The sequence below is a fragment of the Mustela erminea genome, chromosome 5, assembly GCF_009829155.1.
Source record: "Mustela erminea isolate mMusErm1 chromosome 5, mMusErm1.Pri, whole genome shotgun sequence".
NCBI classification, from domain to species: domain Eukaryota; kingdom Metazoa; phylum Chordata; class Mammalia; order Carnivora; family Mustelidae; genus Mustela; species Mustela erminea.
Window position 1 is genome coordinate 30,451,847 of NC_045618.1, and position 21,868 is coordinate 30,473,714.

The following is a 21,868-nucleotide window of genomic DNA, read 5'->3' on the forward strand; positions in this document are numbered from 1 at the left end:
CCAGCCTCAACCACAAATGGCCACCCTGGTTGCATTACACATATGTTAAGATTCGCCTCAAATCCATACCGGTAATATGTCAATCTTAAGTTTAAAAACAAAAAAGTTCCTTTCATGTTTAATGGGTATAGAGGTTCAGTTTTGCAAGATGAGAAGAGTTCTGGAAATTGGTTGCACAACAACTACTGAACTCTAACTTAAAAATGGTTAAGATGGTAAACTTTATGTCATGGGTTTTAACCACAAATCTTTTTAAAGTTTCTTTCAAATGAAAAAAAAAAAAAAAAGATGCTGCAAATTAGGGGAAAAATCTGATCTTCAAATGTGCAATGGAAAGTAACTCATTGCCAAGTAGAGACCCATAGAATTGTTTTTAACTATGGAGGCTCTGGAATGAACCTGTTGGTTTTGATGCTCAGAGCAGTGGGACCTGATCTGGGGTGCAGTTTAAGCACTGGTGGTGTCCTCTGGTTTATACTAGACCTAACCTGAAGGTTAGGCCCACCTGGCTTTGCCAGATTTCTCCTGAATATTCCTGTTTCTTACACTCAGAGGCGTACCTTTAACCCATAGTGAAGCTCCTGTACCTTCATTCACAGAGGGTGAGTGAAGTGTGAATTTGTCTTTTTCTCTCCATTCTTATTCTTTAGGGCACACCTGGGTACTCTGTCTCCAATCTACTCCATCTCCCAAATGTACCACAGGTCAGTCTTTCACACTCATTGGTGTTAACTGGTAGGCAACCTCTCTCTTCCAAGTGAGCCCTACATGGGTAGCCCTGAAACCTCCTTTTTCCCACCCTAAACAAACAAAACAAACTATAAAATGAGAAAACAACTGCCAGGTTTGGGTTTGGGGCTCCCCTTATCTTGCTCTAGGGGCCCCAGGACCGGCTAAATTCTCTTACTGTAAGTTGGCATTTATTAGAGAGTCAAACAATAATTGGATAAAATCTGCATCAGAAAGTTATATTAGAGGGGTCACTTGGCCTGCCAGTTGGTGGAGCATGTGACTCTTGATCTTAGGGTTGTGAATTCAAGCCCCACATTAGGCATAGCGCTTTAAAAAAAAATAAAATGCAGGCATCTGGGTGGCTCAGTTGGTTGAGAGTCTGCCTTCAGCTCAGGTCTTGATCCCAGGGTCCTGGGATCAAGCCCCATATCGGGCTCCCTGCTGAGCAAGAAGCCTGCTTCACCCTTTCCCTCTGCCTGCTGTTCCCCCTACTTGTGTTCTCTCTCTCTCTCTGTCAAATAAATAAATAAAATCTTTTAAAAAATAAAAAATATAAAAATAAAATAAAAATAAAAAATAAAATATATGCATTAAAAATAACTTATATTAGTTTTTGAGTAATGGCTATTTAGAACTATTCAGGAAAAAATTAGACACTTAATCATATCACTAGATAGTAATGATGGTAAGATGGAATTAGTGACAGGGCTGCTGGTAATGAATGACAAAGCAAAAGCTAGATTCAAACACAGGGTGAGCTTGCTTAGTGTTCTATATGTAAATATATATCTTTTTTTAAAGATTTTTATTTATTTATTTGAGACAGAAAGTGAGTGAGAGAGAGACAGCATGAGAAGGGGGCATGTTAGAGGGAGAAGCAGGCTCCCCACAGGGCAGGGAGCCTTACTCAAGGACTCAATCCTGGAGCAAACTGAGCCACCCAGGTGCCCTGTATATATATACCTGTTTACTGAGAGCTATCGAGATGATCGTTATTGAAGTATCTGCAGGAAATAATGCTATTGTTCATATATAACTCATTTACCCTTTAACTTCCTTTTTCTCCATAGAAACAGTTGTGATTTTGGATTAAGTGAGTTTTTTTTAGGAATACAACCATCATGTTACATCATAACTGCCTGTATACAGGAGGTGATATGAAATCAATGAACCATTTTCTTATGTTTTTCTTTGTAGGGAAGATGGAAGAGCTGAGTCAAGCCCTGGCTAGTAGCTTTTCTGTGTCTCAAGATCTGAACAGCACAGCTGCCCCACACCCCCGCCTGTCCCAGTACAAGTCCAAGCACAGTTCCTTGGAGCAGAATGAACGGCGCCGTCGGTTGTTGGAACTGCAGAAATCGTAAGGGACGCTTTAACTCTTTGGCCTCTTTCTTTTTTTTTTTTTTAAAGATTTTATTTATTTACTTGACAGAGAGAGATCACAAGTAGGCAGAGAGGCAGGCAGAGAGAGAGAGGCGGAAGCAGCCTCCCCGCCGAGCAGAGAGCCCGATGCGGGACTCGATCCCAGGACCCTGAGATCATGACCTGAGCCGAAGGCAGCGGCTCAACCCACTGAGCCACCCAGGCACCCTCTTTGGCCTCTTTTTCAGGTTAGGAGCTGGGAGCCAACCAGGAGGCTCTACGTCTGGTTTCTTCAAAGTAGCCCCTTTGTACATACATCTTGCCCATGAAGTTGAGAGGCATAAATCCTGGCAGAGGTAGACATCCTGTACACTGAAAGCTTAGGAAAAGATGGAAACAACGGCAGATACTGAAATTTGAAAGCAAAAGCTCACTTATTTGGTTAAATTTTTCTTTTTTTCCTGGCAGCAGTACCGAGCTTTGCGATTTAGGGACTTGTGAAAGCCACGCCCAGACTTCCACTCCCCACATTCCCCGTGTGGCTTCTGCACTCTGAATCCTGGCCCTGGTGTGGTCTTCCTGTCTGCCTTAGCCCAAATGTTTCTGTGGAGCCCTTGAGAGTTCAGTACAAATAATTCCACAGGGAATCTGAGGAAATGTCTTCCATACACTGAATTCTCCGTGCCAAGATGAGCAAGCAGGCGAAGAGAGCAGGATAGGAGAGTTTGAGGCTGGGCTGCTCTGAAGGCAGGCCCTGTCCATTTTTCCTCTGTACAACATGAGCCTCTTGGTCATAAGGAATTGAGGATTTGAAGGAACTATTAACAGCTGCACAGTTTCTCTATGATCTGCATTCTGCCCAGTGCTGCGTCAGTGGCTGTATTTAGCAGAAATGGTTCCCTGTGGCCTCTGGGTTGCTTGTAGATTACATTCTCAGATCACCTCCCCCACTCCCCACCCCCACCTCTGTTGTTTAAATATTATAATTGATTATTTGGGAATAGGTAATACATTGATTGTATGTATTCTGATTCAAAATTCAAAATTTGTACGAGTATATGGTGAAAAGTCTCCATCCCAGTATGATGCTAAGTGAAATAAGTCAGACTGAATATGATTTCGCTCATATGTGGACTCTGAAAAATAAAACAATTAAATAAACAAACAAAAAGTAGAATCAGACTGTAAACACAGAGAACAAATCGGTGGCTGCCAGAGGGGAGGGGGTAGAAGGATGGGCAAAATGGGCGAAGTGGGTGGGAGAGGCAGGCCTCCAGTTACAGAATGAATGAGTCTTGGAAATAAAAGGCACAGTGTAGGGTATACAGTCAATGATATTTAATAGTGTTGTATGGTGATAGATGGTAGCTACACTTGTGGTGAGCACAGGAGATAACAGAGAGAAGTTGCATCATTGTATGTACACTGGAAACTAATGTAACCTTATGTGTCAACTGTGCTCAACAAAAAAAAAAAATTAAGAAAATAAAAGTCTCCCTCCCAATTCTGTCCTCTGGCCATTCAGTTCCTCTCCCATATTATTAGTTTCTTTTGTATCTTTCCAAAAATATTCTGTGCAGATATGAGCAAGTGTGTGGTTGTATGTGTATATGCCATTTTTTTAAAACAGAGTCAGCATACAATACACTGTTCTGCACATTGTATTTAATGGCGTGGTTTTTTTTTTTTTTTTTTCCCAGAGATTCTGTATTAGTACCATCCTGCTCAACAGAAAGTATGCTTGTCCCTCTCCTTCTGCCCCTCCCCTTGTTGTGCGCTCTCTGTCTCTTTAGGGACCCCTAAATAAATAAAATCTTTAATAAAAAAAATTAAATCATAAACTAAGAGACCTGTTATGAAAGTCAGATAAGAACTGGAGGAAGGGGGCGCCTGGGTGGCTCAGTGGATTAAGCCGCTGCCTTCGGCTCAGGTCATGATCTCAGGGTCCTGGGATCGAGCCCCGCATCGGGCTCTCTGCTCAGCAGGGAGCCTGCTTCCTCCTCTCTCTCTCTGCCTGCCTCTCTGCCTGCTTGTGATCTCTGTCAAATAAATAAATAAATAAAATCTTTACCAAAAAAAAAAAAAAAAAAGAACTGGAGGAAGGGCACACCTGGATGGCTCAGTTGGTCAAGTGTGTGCCTTTGGCTCAGGTTATGATCCCAGGGGCCTTGGATCAAGTCCCACATCAGGCCCCATGCTCCACTGGGAGTCTGTGGCTCCCTCAGCCCCTCCCCGTCTTGTTCCTTCTCTCTCTCTCAAATATTTTTTATTTATTTATTTAATTTATTTGACAGAGAGAAATCACTAGTAGACGGAGAGGCAAGCAGAGAGAGAGAGAGGGAAGCAGGCTCCCTGCTGAGCAGAGAGCCCAATGCGGGACTCGATCCCAGGACCCTGAGATCATGACCTGAGCTGAAGGCAGCGGCTTAACCCACTGAGCCACCCAGGCGCCCCTCAAATATTTTTAAAATTTTTTTATTTGGGGCGCCTGGGTGGCTCAGTGGGTTAAAGCCTTTGCCTTCGGCTCAGGTCATGATCCCAGGGTCCTGGGATCAAGCCCCGCATTGGACTCTCTGCTCAGCAGGGAGCCTGCTTCCTCCTCTCTCTCTGCCTGCCTCTCTGCCTATTTGTGATCTCTATCTGTCAAATAAATGAATAAAATCTTTAAAAAAAAATTTTTTTTTATTTGAGAGAAGGAGAGGGAGAACCAGGCTCCCTGCTGAGCAGAGAGACCAATGTGGGGCTCAATCCCAGGACCGTGGGATCATAACCTCTGCCAAAGGCTGACTTTTAACCAACTGAGCCACCCAGGTGCCCCAAATAAATAAAATCTTAAAAAAAAAAAAAAAAGAAAGAAAGAAAGAAAGGAGCTGAAAGAAGGCCTGGCTGCTCCTTAGAAAGCCATATAAATTAGGGGCATCTGGGTGGCTTAGTCAGGTAAGCGTCCTATTCTTGATTTTGGCTCAGGTCATGAGTCATAATCTCAGGGTTGGGCTCCATGCTCAGTGGGGAGTCTGCTTGCAAGTCTCTCTCCCTCTGCCTCCCCCCACATGCACACACATTCTCTCTCTCTCTCTCTCTCTCAAATAAATAAATACATCTTTGAAAAATAAAGAAAGAGGGGCATCTGGGTGGCTCAGTTGGTTAAGCATCTGCCTTCAGCTCAGGTCGTGATCCCAGGGACCTGGAATCAAGCCCCACGTTGGGCTCCCTGATCAACAGAGAGCTTACTTCTCTCCATCCCCTGCTCCCCCTGTTTATGTACTCGCTCACTCTCTCTTTCTGTCAAATAAATAAAATATTTTTTAAAATAAATAAGTAAAAAAGAAAGAAAGAAAGCTGTATACATTGGAAACTCCTCACATCTCAGTGACTCCTCTCTTTAATTACCGGGGGCCTTTGGATAAGACGCCTGCCAGGCAGGAAAGTGTCAGCTCTAAGGGGGGAGTAGAGATGGGAATCTGGAATGGTGTGTGCAGGAGCAGGGTCAGCCTTTCCAGCTAGTGAACCTTGAAAATTCCTTTCAACATGTCACTCTGTATTTAGGATACTCAGAGGAAGGCTGAGTGCACACAGAGGGGGCTAGTTTAGCATTACAAAGGAAATTCTACCATCTCTTCCACTAGAATTCCCAGGCTGCTCCTGAACTTGAAGCCCTTGAGTTAAACTAAAATTGTCACATCGTAGGGGATCTTCCAAGGAGACATAAAAGGCCTGTCCTTGTGCCTTCTTTTCTCCAGCAAGCGGCTAGATTACGTGAATCATGCCAGAAGACTGGCTGAAGATGACTGGACAGGGATGGAGAGTGAGGAAGAGGAAGATAAGAAAGATGACGAAGAGATGGACATTGACACTGGCAAGAAGTTACCAAAACGCTACGCTAATCAAGTGAGTAGTCCAGGGCAGGTAAGGCCCAGGTCCAGCCCCATGTTGCCATAAAGAGAGGAGGAGACAGGAAGAAGGAATGGGGGACTGCAAAGAAGCTGGTTATGTGCATCAGGTATATGGACTAAGAGAAGAAATGGCTTACGGTGCCATGTGGCAATGGGGTCGGGGAAGGCACTTGTCACTGAGGGAGGCTGGGGTGCTGGGTTTGAGAACATTTACCCAGTGCCACTGCAGAAAGCCACTGGGCTATTGCTACACTAACAGAGTCCATGCACTTAACATTTCTTAGTGGTCATTGTAGGGCAGCTCTAGATCGGGCCTGCCCAGGCTAGCACTGTGCCCACCCTACCTCCTAGGTTATGGGTCTTTCCTGAGCAGTAGACTAACATGTCAGTCTTGGATCTTCACATTCAGATGGTGGAAGGTGGGGAGGACAGCTGCCCTTGAATTTGGGGCACCTGGCCAGCCATGCCAGGCCTGCCAGTTGGCCTACATGAGGTTGAGGCCATGAAACAATAGATGACAATAACAAACTTGACTAAGTGGTCTGTTGGTTGCAGAAAGAAACCAGTGTGGTTTCCCACAGGGGAAGTAGGCATGGAGACCATTCAGTACCCCATGGCACCCAGGTATTCCAGAAGGCAGGGGATGGGTCCATGTGGAGTTGGGACTCTACCTTGCTATTATATTCTTCTCTCTAGATCTATATCTTGTCAGCTCAGAATCCTGTCCCACCTTAGGATACGGTTTCTAGGGGTGCCTGGGTGGTTCAGTCAGTTAAGTGTCTGCCTTCTGCTCACCTTATGGTCCCAGGTTCCTGGGATGGAGCCCTGCATCTGGCTCTCTGCCCAGGAAGGAGCCTGCTTCTCCCTCTTCTTATGCCTGCCGCTCCCCCTGCTTGTTCTCTTCCACCACCCCCTACCAAATAAATAAATAAAATCTTAAAAAAAGAAGAATATGGTTTCTGGGTACACCTGCTCCCATCTTCTTTCTGTGTCCCCGATACAGCGCAGTAACATCTTCTATGATAAAGTACAGTTCCGTTCTGTTCAGCAAGCATTGTTGAAGGCCCCGCTCTGTATTAAGCTAGACTATGTGTGGGAAGATGGACAAGGGTCCTGTACTGGAATAAGTGGAGATTCTGGTTTTTGCTGTAAGAAAGTGAGATTAGCTAACAGCAAGGAAGGAAGCAAGGTTGTGAAATCAGGAAAAGGTTATTGAAAGAGGAGGCAGCTTTTTCCTTTTTTTTTTTTTTTTAAGATTTTATTTGTTTATTTGACAGAGAGAGAGATGACAAAGAGGTAGAGAGGCAGGCAGAGGGAGTGGGGGAGGCAGGCTCCCTGCTGAGCAGAGAGCCCAATGCGGGGCTCAATCCCAGGACCCCAAGACCATGACCTGAGCTGAACGAAGGCAGAGGCTTAACCCACTGAGCCACCCAGGCGCCCCAGCTTTTTTCTTTTTTAAAGATTTTATTTATTTATTTGAGAGAGGGAGAGAGTGTGTACATGAGCAGAGGGAGAGGCAGAGGGAGAAGCAGACTCCCCACTGAGCAGGGAAGCCCGACACAGGGGCAGGGCTCATCCCAGGACCCCGGGATCATAACCTGAGCCAAAGACAGCCACTTAACCCACTGAGCCCCCCAGGTGCCCCAAGAGGAGGTAAGACATTGACAGGCAGAGGTGCAGAGCATGCCAGGGCCTTCCAGGCAGCAAGAAGAGGCTGAGCAAGAGCCCCGAGGTGGGAGGAGTATACGGTGTGTGGAGAGCAGTGCAGGCCAGTGAGGATGGAGCAGCACAGCGCTGTGGGAAGGAATACAGCAGAAACATCTGCGCGAGTGTAGACTGTGTTTTAAATTATGGGGAACCACTGAGAATTTTTGAGCCAGGGACAGAGTTGGGACTTTGTATGACACGCATGTCCATGTATAGGAGGGCCTAGAAGAGAGAGGCTGTAGTAGGTTGCTTAGCTTTGCTAAAACCATCTGCTGCCCGTGCTGAGGGCAGTGAAGGTGCGAAGGAAATGAGGTCATGAGTGTGAGAAGTGTCGCCAGGATGAATGGATAGAATGTAACAGTGGATCGGATAGGAGAGGCAGTGTGAGAAGTGGTTAAGTGTTTAAGCTTTAAAGTCATGCCCCCTGACCTCAAATTCAGGCTCTTTGTTGACCTTGAGCAAGTCACTTAATGGCTCTAAGTCTTGGTTTCTTATCTGTAGAGTAGGGATAGTTATAGTACTATTTCATAGGATTGTTAGAAGGATTGGAACATATAGTATACCCTAAATACCTAGCCCAGAGCCCATAATAAATGCCCCACAAATGTTAGCTACCATTTTTTTCAGCAGCCGTGTTGAGATAAATTAACATACCATATAATTCACACATTTACAGGGTACAATTCAGTGTTTTTTGGTGTCGTCACGGAACTGTGCAACCATTGCCACTCTCTAATTCCAGAACAATTTCATCGTCCCCAAAAGGACCTTCATACCCATCAGCAGTCAACTCCCATTCGTCCTTTCCCCTAGCCCTTAGCACTCAGTCATCTACTTTCTGTCTCTCTGGATTCACCTCTTCTGGATATTTCCTATAAATAGAATCATATGAGATGTGCTCCTTGTGTCTGGTTTCTTTCATTTAGCATAAGGTTTTTCAAGTTCATCTGTGTTGGAACGTGCGTGAGAACTTCATTTCTTTTTATTCCCAGATAATGTTCTGTTGTCCGGATCCCCCGCATTTGGCTGGTCTACCCATCAGGTGGTGGCATTTGAGTTGCTCCCACTTTCTGGCTGTTGTGAATAATAATGCTGCCGTGGATAGTCACGAACAAGTTTTTGCATGGATATGTTTTCATTTCTCTTGGGTATATACCTGGGAATGGAATTCCTAGGGCGTATGGTCATTCTATATTTAACATTTTGAGGAGCTGCCAGACTGTTTTGCAGAGTAACTAGAGTGTTTTACATCCCCGCCAACAGTGGAGCAGGGCTCCAGCATCTCCACAACTCTTCCAATGCATCTTGTTGCCCATTCCTTTGAGTATAGCCATCCTGGAGGGTATGAAGTGGTGTCTCGCGGTTTGTTTGTTTTTTCAAGATTTTAGTTATTTATTTGACACAGAGAGACACAGCGAGAGAGGGGACACAAGCAGGGGAAGTGGGAGAGGAAGAAGCAGGGAGCTGGAAGTAGGGCTCAAACCCAGGACCCTGGGATCATGACCTGCGCCAAAGGCAGATGTCCAACAGCTGAGCCACCCAGGAGCTCTGTGTGTCTCATGATTTTGATTTCCATTTCCTTATGGACTAATGATATTGAGCATCTTTTCATGTGCTTATTAACCATTCGTATATCTTCTTTGGAGAAATGTCTATGCCCCTTTTTGTTTTTTTAAGTGAGGGGGACAGGGAAAGAGAAAGAAAGAGAGAGTAGGGGCAGAAGGGGAGAGAGAGAGAGAGAATCTTAAACAGACTCCTTACTGGGCTCAGTCTCATGATGCTGAGATCATAACCTGAGCCAAAATCAAGAGTCAGACGCATGACCAAGTGAGCCACTCAAGGCGCCCCGCTATGCCCATCTTTTTTTTTTTTTTTTTTAAGATTTTATTTATTTATTTGACAGAGATCACAAGTAGGCAGAGAGGCAGGCAGAGAGAGAGGAAGGGAATCAGGCTCCCTGCTGAGCAGATGTGGGGCTCAATCCCAGGACCCTGAGATCATGACCCGAGCCAAAGGCAGAGGCTTTAACCCACTGAGCCACCCAGGCGCCCCAAATACCTATGCCCATCTTTTAATTGGGTTGTCTTTTATTATTAAGTGTTTAGAGTTCTTTTATATATTCTAGATACAAGTCTCTTATCAGGTAGATAATTTGCGATATTTTCTCCCATTCTGTGGATTGTCTTTTTACTTTCTTGATAGTATTAGCAGCAGCACTAAAGTTTTAAATTTTGATATAGTCTTATTTATCTATCCTTTGTTTTGTCACCTGTGCTTTTGGTGTTGTATCACTACCATTCTTTAAGGACACACTGACTATGTTTAGTTTAAGATTTGATAACAGAGGGGCACCTGGGTGGCTCAGTGGGTTAAAGCGTCTGCCTTCGGCTCAGGTCATGATCCCAGGGTCCTGGGATCGAGCCCCACATCAGGCTCTCTGCTCAGTAGGGAGCCTGCTTCCTCCTCTCTCTCTGCCTGCTTCTCTGCCTACTTGTGATCTCTGTCTGTCAAATAAATAAATAAAATCTTAAAAAAAAAAAAAAGATTTGATAACAGAGGAATGCCTGGGTGGCTCAGTCAGTTAAGGGTCTGTCTTCGGCTCAGGTCATGATCCCTTCTCTGACAAATAAGTAAATAAAATCTTTTAAAAAAAAATGAGATTTGGTAACAGAGAATGGTATTACCATTAACAGGGCTACAGGGTACAGAAGGAGAAGGAGGGGAGTTTCAGGGATGGAAAGTACTTGGGCGACTGAAGGCCATGAATCCTGTTTTGGGGACTCAGAGTTAAGGTATAGAGAGAGCAAGCAGAGAAAGAGATACCATGTGGACGGCTGGAAATACAGGTCTGGAGGAAAGGAAAGCAGTCAGGAGATGAAAAAGTGGGAGAATTGGGGTACCTGGCTGGCTCAGTCGGTGGACTGTGCAACTCTTGACCTCGGGGTTGTGAGTTTGTGCCCCATGTTGGGTGTAGAGCTTACTTAAGAAAAGAAAGAAAGAGAGAGGGGAACAGAAGGAGAATTGGGGGTGTCCTTTCAGAAGTGGCAGGTGAGGATGCAGAAGTAGATACAACCAGCCCCAAGCAGATAACATCTAAGAGAAAAGAAAAGGGGAACCTAAAACAGCCTCCTGAAGATTCTCTGGGTGTTTTGGGGGAGTGTGTGGAGGAGTGTTTGGAGGGAAAAAAAAGAATAGCACTGGCTCACATGGCCAAGGGAACATGTGTCAAGGAGAATGAGGAGGTGGTGATCAGCAGCGTCACACGAGGAGTGGAGTGGGGTGGGTAAGGGGGAGGGAAGGGAAGAGAGACACTTGGCAGCAAGCAGGTCACTGACGGCCTCTGGCAGGGCTTCGGGGTAGCAGGTCTGGACTGAGGGTGTCAGGGTGTGGGGGAGGGCAGCATCTAGAAATATGAAGTCGTTTTAAGAAGGACAAAGTGGGATAGTTTAATAGAAACACAGAGTGACAAAAGGTTTTCATTTTTGTTTTGTTTTTGAAGATTAGGACTTGAGCAATTTGTGGGCCAAGGGGAAGGAGAGATGAAAGATTCCGTGGGGGCGATTCGGTGATGGCTGGTCTCTGTGGAGATGGGAGGAATTGTGAGCCATGAGTTAATCTTCGCAAAATTCATTTCAACACCATCACCACCCCCCCTTTTTTTTTTTTTTAATTTAAATTTTGTTAGTTACCACACAGTGCAATTTTGGTTTCTGGAGTAGAATTCAGTGATTCGTCACTTCCATGTAGCACCCAGTGCTCATCACTGGTGCCCTCCCTAATCCCCATCACCCATCTAGCCCATCCCCCCACCCACCTCCCTCTGTCATCCCTCAGTTTGTTCTTTGTCATTAAGAGTCAATTATGGAGGGGTGCCTGGGTGGCTCAGTGGTTTAAGCCTCTGCCTTCAGCTCAGGTCATGATCTCAGGGTCCTGGGATTGAGCCCCACATCAGGCTCTCTGCTCAGCGGGGAGCCTGCTTCCCCCTCTCTCTCTGCCTGCCTCTCTGCCTACTTGCGATCTCTCTCTGTCTATCAAATAAATAAATAAAAATCTTAAAAAAAAAAAAAAAGAGTCAATTATGGATGGGGCACCTGGGCGGCTCAGTTCCTAAGTGTCTGCCTTCAGCTCAGGTCATGATCCCAGGATCCTGGAATTAAACCCTGCATCTGGCTCCCTGCTCTGCAGGGGACCTGCTTATCCCTCTGCCACTCCCCCTGCTTCTGTTGCCTCTCTGGCTGTCTCTCTCTCTGTCAAATAAATAAAATCTTTTTAAAAAAGTCACTTCTGGCTTGTTCCCCTCTCTCCTTTTTTTCTTTTCCCCCTTCCCATATGTTCTGTTTTCTTTTTTAAATTCTACATATGAGTGAGATCATATGGTATTTGTCTTTCTCTGACTTATTTCACTTAGCATAATACACTCTAGCTCCATCCATGTCATTGCAAATAGCAAGATTTCATTCTTCATCCCCCCTTCCTTAAGGCAGATTTCCCAACATTCTTTGTACAGTATTTGGGGTCACCAGTTTCGGAAATGATGATCTACATTAAGAGCATCTCAAGGTCAGGGATCTCATTCATCTCTGAGGTGTAGCCCCTGGAACAGAATAGTTATAAGAATGGCAGGTAGACAGACAAAGTAAGGGGAGGAAGAAGGTCCCATTACCCAGACACAGGAGGCAACGTAGAAAGAATGGATATGGATGCAGGAAATGAAGATAAGGGGAGAAGTTGAAGCTCACAGTGAGCGGCCTCTATCCCATCAGCTGAGACAAGTCAACTAAGAGCAAGTGGGGCAGAGGTCTACAGTCAGCCTTGTGTGTATTTTCACTATACATATAGGATGTGAATTCTTTGTCATTGCAAACATTGCAGCAGCACACCCCTGTTGATTTTCTTTTCTTTAGGGTTTAATTTTTCTTTTTCTTAAAAATTTTTTAAAGATTTTATTTATTTATTTGACAGACAGAGATCACAAGTAGGCAGAGAGGCAGGCAGAGAGAGAGGAAGGGGAGCAGGCTCCCCACTGAGCAGAGAGCCCAATGTGGGGCTTGATCCCAGGACCCCAGGATCATGACCAGAGCCAAAGACAGAGGCATTAACCCACTGAGCCACCCAGGTGCCCCTAGTGTTTAATTTTTCTAAGTAATCTCTCTACCCAGCATGTTGCTCAAATTCACAACCCGGAGATCAAGAGTCACAGGCTCTACTGACTGAGCCAGCTGGGTACCCCACCGCTGATAATTTTTTTTTTAAGATTTTATTTATTTATTTGACAAACAGAGATCACATGTAGGCAGAGAGGCAGGCAGAGAGAAGGGAAAGCAGGCTCCCCACTGAGCATAGAGCCCAATGCAGAGCTCGATCCCAGGACCTTGAGATCATGACCTGAGCCCCCACTGATGATTTTTAATGCCTTTTTTTGTGTTCCTAGTTGATGCTGTCTGAGTGGTTAATTGACGTCCCTTCGGATTTGGGGCAGGAATGGATTGTGGTCGTGTGCCCTGTTGGAAAAAGAGCCCTGATTGTGGCCTCCAGGGTGAGTCGCTGCCTCCTCCCTATCCCAGCATGCCTGGTCTGTGGCGGGAGGGATTCTTTGCACTTTGTGTTCCTTTTTTTTTTTTTTTGGTGAGCATCAAAGCAAGGTTTATTGAGCAATAGCAAAGTGAGAGCACAAAGCTCCCAAGGAGGGAGGGGGCCAGAAAGGGTTGCCACTGGGGTTTCTAAGTCCAAGGGTTTTTATAAGCTTGTTAGCGGGCTGTTTTCATCTGATTAACCCTCCCTGTGCCGGTCATCCAAACATGGGAAAGGGTGGAGGTCTCCTTCCAGGATGGTGTAACATCCTTTCAAGAGTGGTTTCCTTGGGGCGCCTGGGTGGCTCAGTGGGTTAAAGCCTCTGCCTTCGGCTCAGGTCATGATCCCACAGTCCTGGGATCAAGCCCCACATCGGGCTCTCAGCTCACTGGGGAACATACTTCCCTTCCTCTCTCTCTGCCTGCCTCTCTGCCTACTTGTGATCTCTGTCTGTCAAATAAATAAATAAAATCTTAAAAAAAAAAAGAGTGGTTTCCTCTTAGGCCAGGGGCCCCTTGACCCTACTTGTCTGCCTTCCAACTGTCCTTCATCATTCTCCCCTCTGAAGAGGTAACCCTAACTGCTGTTAGGGGAGAAGTGTGGCGACCATTCAAAGCTACTTCCTGCTGGTCAGGGTGTTGGATGGGGTGGCTGTCAGGATTCCTCTCGTCCCGATCTATCAAGAGGTCCTCTGTAGATGTCTGATTTGACCTCCATGTGAGCCTCCATCTGAACCACCTTTCGGAGTTTGATGACCTTTATCTGTTAGTTGTCCTTAACAATGGTGCAGATCCTGGACGAGCCCCTATAAATGTTTTAGGACTTTTTTCTCCGTCGGTGCCTGTGGTTCTTGGTCACACCACTTTGAAGAATGAAGAGGTAGACCAGACAGAGTAGTGGGCAGCAAAGCAAGGTTTAATGACCAACAGCAAAGTGAGGGTACAAAGCTCCCAAGGAGGGAGGGGACCTGAGAAGGTCACCTGTGCTTTGAGTTCCCTATCTCTTGCAGCCACTGGGTCTGGTATGGGTGTTGAAACACTTTCCTGCAGGAGGGCTAAGTTGAGAGCCGTCTTTGGGCCTGACACCCCTGCAGACTGTGGAAGCAGAGGGTGAGGAGACCTTGATGCCTAATGGGAATGGTAACTTTCCACACAGGGTTCTACCAGTGCCTACACCAAGAGTGGTTACTGTGTCAACAGGTTTTCTTCCCTTCTGCCAGGGGGCAACAGACGAAACTCAACAACAGCAAAAGGTACCTACATAAAATTATCTATTTATTCAGTTTGTTTGTGTGTTTAGAAATATATATTTTAGGGCGCCTGGGTGGTTCAGTGGGTTAAGCCTCTGCCTTCGGCTCAGGTCATGATCTCAGGGTCCTGGGATCGAGTCCCACATCGGGCTCTCTGCTTGACAGGGAGCCTGCTTCCTCCTCTTCTCTCTCTGCCTGCCTCTCTGCCTACTTATGATCTCGCTCTGTCGAATAAATAAAATATTTCAAAAAAAAAAAAAAAGAAAGAAATATATATTTTAAAGTAATCTCTACACTCAACAGGGGTTCAAACTCATGACCCCAAGGTCAAGAGTCACAAGTTCTACCAACTGAGCCAGCCAGGTGCCCTATTTATTAAGTTTTGTAATTAGTAAAAGACAGTGGAAGGTCCTTGGTTACTTGCTTTAAAGACTCACTTTGAAAGTATACCTTTGAAACTGTAGCTCTAGATTTAGGCCATCTCCTTCAAGTTCAAGGAAGTTGAATCCACTGAATTCAGGCCGTCTTCAAGGTCAGGCCTCCTCAGTTACAGAACAGATGCAGTCCTGTGAGGACTGCTGGGCAACAAACCCCTGAATTAAAGTCGACACACCTTCCCCATGGACACCCATTACAAGGTGACACATGCAGTTTTGGGTGGGGGAGGTCCCTTGGAATGCCGAGTGTAAATTGGTGAGCTGCTTCTGGGGCTTCCTGCCAAATTCCCTGTCCTCCTTTATCATTGTTCTAACCATAGCCTCTCCAACCTAGGCTCTGCTGAGGAGACTAAGTTCATGGAGGTTAAATCATTTGCGGGCAGTCATTCATTGAAGTGGCAGAGCTGGACCTGAAACGCTGTTCTCTTCCCTGCCGGCTCAGGCTCCCTGGGTGGTTCTTCATGTGCTTGTTACTCAGCCTAGCCTTTCCTGTTAGCTTCTAGAGGGTCTCACATGTGCCCTTTGGCTCACCCATCCTCATGTCTTTCCCCTACTCCTTACACCCACTCCTAGCTCTGGTCAGCTCACTTGCCTGCTTGTTACCCCCATGTGGCCAGTTCGTTTCAAACCTGGAGGCCTTTCCTCATGTCAGGTCAGTATTCTGGCCTGAAATGCCCTCCCACCTCCCTTCTGCCCTGTTGTTTTAATCCTCTGATCCCGGAAAACCACATCTCTTCCATGCTATCTCTTCCGTGAAGCATTTCCTGCTTCTTTAGTGTCCCTCTTCTGGAATTCCTGTTGCTCTTAGTTTGTGTGGTACAGTTCCACTCTTGGTTCTTTTTCTCTGTGATCATCTTATCTCTTTACTTAGATTGTAAGTTCCTTAAAGGCAGGGACTACTTAGAGTTAATATTCCCCACAGAACACACCACCTATGATAGGAACTCAAAAGTGCATGTAAATTAAAATGGAAGATGGCTTGCTTTTGGATTGGAGCTTTCCTAAGATGAGTAAATGTCCCAGTTTATCTAAAAGTTTAGAATTCCCACCTGGCTTAAGGGTCGCCTTGATCTCTTTCATGCTGTCCTGCTCACATCACCCTTCAGCAGTACCAGGAGCAAGAAAGGGCCAAGAAGAACTTTCTCCCTGGGGTGCGTGGGTGGCTTAGTCATTGAGCATCTACCTTTAGCTAAGGTCATGATCCCGGAGTTCCAGGATCGGTACCTGCATCAGGCTCCCTGCTTCACGGGAGGCCTGCTTCTCCCTCTCCCACTCCCCCTGCTTGGGTTCCCTCTCTCGCTGTGTCTCTGTCAAATAAATAAATAAAATCTTAAAAACAACAACAACAACAACACCTTTCTCTCTAATGAAGTCTGATTGGAACGGGCACCCGGTCCTCACTTTCTGCTCTGTGTCCCCAGACTACACCATTCTGGACTGCATTTACAGTGAGGTGAACCAGACCTACTACGTTCTGGATGTGATGTGCTGGCGGGGACACCCTTTTTATGATTGCCAGGTAAGGACAGGTCCTCTCCTCGCGTCTTCCCCTGTTTTCTCCTCTCCTCCCAGGAAAGTGACTCCGCATGTGGGTTTGGTACGTGACCAGCTTCTATGTGTGCACAGGATGTGGTATATCAAGAACATTATCTAATGTTCCTTGTATCTTTGTGTTTAAATTAGCTTCGTTTAAAAAAAAAAAAAAAGAAGTAGGAGGAACTAAGGGAAGTACAGCAATCTTGAGGGGAGGAAAGAGTGAAACGGAGCAGAGGGGTAGGCTGGGACTTTGTAAAAGTTGCAGCCGCCCCCTCCCCTCTCTCCAGAGTAGAGGAGGATTGCTGGCAGGGAAGACTGTGGGCAACAGGGATGCCACCTTGTGCAGGCTGCGCAAGGAAGAGAAGGTGGAATTAAGTCACCATCGGAGAGTCTCCAGCCAGCTCCGCTGTCTTGCCAACCACATCCTGACCCTGAAAACAGCAGGGCCTCCTTCGTATGACACAACGGCTCGAATCTCTGAGGGGCCAGTTCTGGAAGGAGATTTTCCAAATGAGGAGAACCCCCCCAATATTGTCCCCTCAAGTTTCACCTTCCCCCAAGGTTTTTCTGAGATTGGCGATTCCTATGAGTGACAGTCGCAGACCCTGGAGTGAAGCTGGGTCAACTCCTTAGACTCCATTTCTGTTCCCAACACTCCCGCAACATTGTCTCAGTTGTCTAGTGGTGATTTTTTTGTCCTCCCTGTCAATTAGTTTATCACAGTCCTTCTCACTGTGGTTAGAAATGCAAATTGGCAGACCTTATGAATCTGAGACTCTAGGGTCAGCTCACATTTTAACAAGCTTCAGGACCATCCTCATGTAGGCCCAAGTGTGAATCGCAGGTTGTCACCATAGGCTGCTGCTTTCTGTAGCCATGAGCCAGAGCATGGTTTCTGAAAGTACGAGGCTAGTTGGTGGTGCCATAGAATTCGAAAACATGCTTTGTCCTAACAATAATAGCTAAGACTTGCATTGCCAAGCATGTTTGAGCACTATCTCACTGAAGCCCTTATAACGACACTCTAAGGTGAGTGCTGTTGTCATTCCTCACATATAAGCATGGGAAGCTAAGAGCCACAGATGGTAAGTACCTTGCTCTAGAGCAGAGACACACCTAAAACTCAGACCTCATAAAGTCAGTGTCGAACATATTTTCCTTTAATTTTGCTGAAGGATATTTCATAACATGTATTCACAACCTGTAAATTTGGTTACTAGAATTACCTTTATTTCAGGGCGCCTGGGTGGCTCAGCTGGCTAAGCGTCTGCCTTAGGCTCAGGTCATGATCCTGGGGTCCTGGGATTGAGCCTCATGTCAGGCTTCCTGCTCAGCAAGGAACCTGCTTCTCCCTCTGCCCTGCCCCCTGCTTCTGCGCACACCACATGTACACGCTCTCTCTCTCAAATAAATAAAATCCTTAAAAATAAATAAAATTACCTGTATTTCTATAATATATAGAATAGACTTCTTAAAAAATTTTTTTTAAAGTTTTTATTTATTTAACAGAGAGAGATACAGCGAGAAAGGGAACACAAGCAGGGGGAGTGGGAGAGGGAGAAGCAGTCTTCCTGCAGAACAGGGAGCCTGATGCAGGGCTTGATCCCAGGACGCTAGGATCATGACCTGAGCTGAAGGCAGACACTTAATGACAGCCACCCAGGCACCCCAGACTTTTTTTAATTTTTAAAAGCAAAATAATGTATAAGAAACAAAAGGCACTTAATAGCTACAGAAGGATACATATCAGGAATTCAGAAAATAAAGTAGTTTATAAGAAGTTACAACTACATAGTAGTTTCTTTTCTTTTTTTTTTTTTAAGATTTTATTTATTTATTTGACAGACAGAGATCACAAGTAGGTGGAGAGGCAGGCAGAGAGAGAGGAGGAAGCAGGCTCCCCACCGAGCAGAGAGCCTGATGTGGGGCTCGATCCCAGGACCCTGGGATCATGACCTGAGCTGAAGGCAGAGGCTTTAACCCACTGAGCCACCCAGGTGCCCTACAGAGTAGTTTCTAATCCTCAGAATTAAAATAAAACAGATGTTAACATAATGTGCTTTGGAGTTAGAGTACAGGGTCGCCTTGTATTTTCTGTGGGGAAATGATATAATCTCTGTGGGCCTCAGAGTCCTCAACTGTAGAATGGAGATAATCATAATCCAACTCTCAGAGTGTGGTTGAGGGTTAATAATGATGTGCATAAAGTCCTTAGCACGGAGTCTGACACCTAGTAGGCCTTCAGTGATATATGTTGGCTTGACTACTATTAAAAAACCTTACTGGCAGGGTGCCTGGGTGGCTCAGTGGGTTAAAGCCTCTGCCTTTGGCTCTGGTCATGATCCCAGGCTCCTGGGATCAAGCCCCACATCGTGCTCTCTGCTCAGCAGGGAGTCTGCTTCCCCCCTCTCTCTGCCTGTCTCTCTGCCTATTTGTGATCTCTCTCTCTCTGTCAAATAAATAAATAAAATCTTTTTAAAAACAGTTTTTTAAAATAAATAAATAAAATAAAAATCCTTTAAAAAAAACCTTACTGGGTTTTAAGAAAAAAATCTTCAGGGGCCCCTGGGTGGTTCAGTGGGTTAAAGCCTCTGCCTTTGGCTCAGGTCATGATCCCAGGGTCCTGGGATCGAGCCCCACATCGGGCTCTCTGCTCAGCGGGGAGCCTGCTTCCTCCTCTCTCTGCCTGCCTCTCTGCCTACTTGTGATCTCTGTCTGTCAAATAAATAAAATCTTTCAAAAAAAATCTTCAAGATTTTATAAACATATTCCTGACCTTATGGCAGTATTTTAAGGAATAATGAGGGTAATGATAGAGGGGCTTAGGTCTCTAAAAATTAGGTGGCTATTTAGAATGGGGAGTTTTGTTCATGTTATAGTTTGAAATGAGCAGCATTTCATCTTTCTGTTTCCCTTCTCTGTGGCAGACTGATTTCCGATTCTACTGGATGCATTCAAAGCTACCAGAAGAAGGACTGGGAGAGAAAACCAAGCTCAATCCTGTAAGGCCTGGTGTTAGGACTGTAGGATTCTTTAGGGGGGGTTGGTTTGGATTGTTCTCTTATCCAAATATAATCATTATGAATGAAATTATCTTGTTGTTGAGGTAGCATGGCACAATGGGAAGGATGTGGGCTTACCAGCCTTTCACATCTGAACCAGTTTTGGCTTTAACAATTACTAGCTAAAGTTGATAATCTAATTTGGCCTTAGTTTCTCCATCTGTGTAATAGGGTTAATAATACCCACTTTACAGGGTTGTTCTAAGAACCAAGGGATGTGAAGTGTGCATGTTCTCCTAACATGATGCTTATGGTAGTCACTCAATAAATATAAAATGATAGTTGATATAAAATGCTAGTAACTGCTTTTATTAATAATGCTCTTTAGAGCTCTAGTATAGTGGTTCTCAAACTGTAGCATTGTCAGCAGTATCCGGAGGCCTGGTAAACATAGATGCCTGGGCCTCCCCTTTGGAGTTTCTGATTCAGTAGGTCAGGGTGAGCCTGAGGATTTGCATTTCTAACTCTGGGGAGTGTTGCTGGTGCTGCTAGTCCACAGACCACACTTTGAGAACTTCTGTTCTTGTATCTGAGCTGAGAGTGAGCTCATCTAGTCAGCTGCCTCATTTGACAGATGAGGATGTAAGCTCAGAGAGGGGACTGCCTTCCCCAAGGTCCCACAGCCCAGGATGCCAGCCCCTGTGTCTTTGCTACCCACTCAGCAATTAAATATGCAACAGCTACGTTCAGGGCATTTTATTAGCAAAGCCCTGTAGATTGGCATTTGCTTGGATTGCTTACAACACTTTTAAAGGCATTTGGATAACCAATTACAGGACAGGTCAGCATCAGTGATGTTACCAGGAAGGTCCTGGAAGAACATGTATGAGGAAGGGGAGCATGGGAGCAGCTGTGTCTGAAATGTTCTAAGAGCTCTGCATGTATTATTCCACTAAACCTGTGCAACGATCCTATGAGGGAGATACTTTTATTATCCTATTTCATAGATGGGAAAGCAGAGACATATACAGATGAAATGATGCAAAGTTGGGAGTGAAACCCAACCAATCTGACTTTAGAGTTTTAGTCCTAATCACTTTGTTACACTTTTTGTTCAGGCTAAAAATCCATGCTGATATGAAAGGAGCTGCACTAGCCCTTCTTAGGACTGTCATATGGCTTCAAGAATAACATATGGTCCCTAAATCTAGCACAGGACAGTGGTTCTCAGTCCTGGTTGTGTGTCAGAATCAACTGGATAGCTTTAAAGAAAAAAAAGAAAGAAAGAAAAAATGCCTGGGACTCATCCCAGGCCAATTCAGTCAGAATCTTGGGGTGGGGCCTGGACTTGAGTGATTTTTAAGAGTTCCCTTGGTGATTCTTGTGGCTAAAGCAAGGTTGAGAATTAACAACCCAGTAATTCAGAGGGTGGGGGTGGGTAGGGAAGGATGAGACTGAACTTTTCTTCTTTAATACAGTTTCACTTGCTGGAACCAATATTATTTGTAACATGTACTAATTCTTTGCTCTAATTTATTTTAGTTTAAATTTGTCGGACTAAAGAATTTCCCTTGTACTCCGGAGAGCCTATGTAAGGTGCTGTCTATGGATTTCCCTTTTGAGGTAACCACCTTTGTCCTTACTGCTCTGATGAGACTGCAGGACGCAGGGAAGCTTGGTCATGTAGACTCTTTGGATATCCTCTGACTTTGCTGTGTCAGAGCATCAGAGAAGGGCTGGAAGCTGATTCCTGGGAAAGATGTGCCACTGCCCTTCAAAACCTCAGCTCTGCCCGACTAGATAAGTCAGAATGCCAGAGCTGGAAGGGCCCTGGAAGGACAGCTCATCTACACCCCTCATTGTATAGATGGAAAGGTGGGGGCACAGGTAGGGACAAGGCTTCCTTCCATTCCTAGGTCCTTCTTGGGTACCTCTTTTCTGCTATGAACCTGAGAACCAGGTCGCTTGTTTGACTGCCATAGCTGTGGGTGGAGTTGGGGGCTTCTGTGACTGACAGACCAAGCGGGGGGATGAACTCTTATCCTCCCTCCCAAGACAGATGGTCCCTGGGGTGGTGGTGCTTGCTGAGCAGTGGCTGAGAGCAGGGTGACCAGCCTGTCCAGTTTGTCCAGAACTTCCCCAGTTTAGCACTGGTCTCATGTCCCTAGAATCTCCTCAGTCCTGGGCAGTCTTTTGTCATCCTTAGAACCTGCAATTACCGTCTCCAGGCTCAGCACAAAAACTTTTCTTTGCCCCTCACAACCTTTAAAATTCTTCCTAGTCACCCATAAGAATTTGCTTGAACTTGGAGCTCCTGGGTGGCTCAGTGGGTTAAGCCTCTGCCTTCAGCTCAGGTCATGATCTCAGGGTCCTGGGATC

At 45.5% G+C, this 21,868-nt stretch overlaps 1 protein-coding gene across 7 annotated transcripts in view; it reads left to right on the top strand.

Moving 5' to 3' along the window:
- The window catches only part of SNUPN (snurportin 1), a 41,955-nt gene that overhangs the window by 17,857 nt on the left and 2,230 nt on the right, over positions 1–21,868 (top strand). For 4 of the 7 annotated variants that reach the window (XM_032342382.1, XM_032342378.1, XM_032342380.1 and 1 more), the window contains exons 2-9: positions 651–704; positions 1,930–2,092; positions 5,835–5,982; positions 13,126–13,230; positions 14,421–14,517; positions 16,373–16,470; positions 19,415–19,489; positions 21,032–21,112. In XM_032342382.1, the coding sequence (XP_032198273.1) occupies positions 1,935–2,092; positions 5,835–5,982; positions 13,126–13,230; positions 14,421–14,517; positions 16,373–16,470; positions 19,415–19,489; positions 21,032–21,112 (762 nt within the window). In that variant the 5' untranslated portion in view covers positions 651–704; positions 1,930–1,934. The remainder of the gene's footprint in view (positions 1–650; positions 705–1,929; positions 2,093–5,834; positions 5,983–13,125; positions 13,231–14,420; positions 14,518–16,372; positions 16,471–19,414; positions 19,490–21,031; positions 21,113–21,868) is intronic. The other 3 variants (XM_032342381.1, XM_032342376.1, XM_032342379.1) reach the window with 1 other exon arrangement.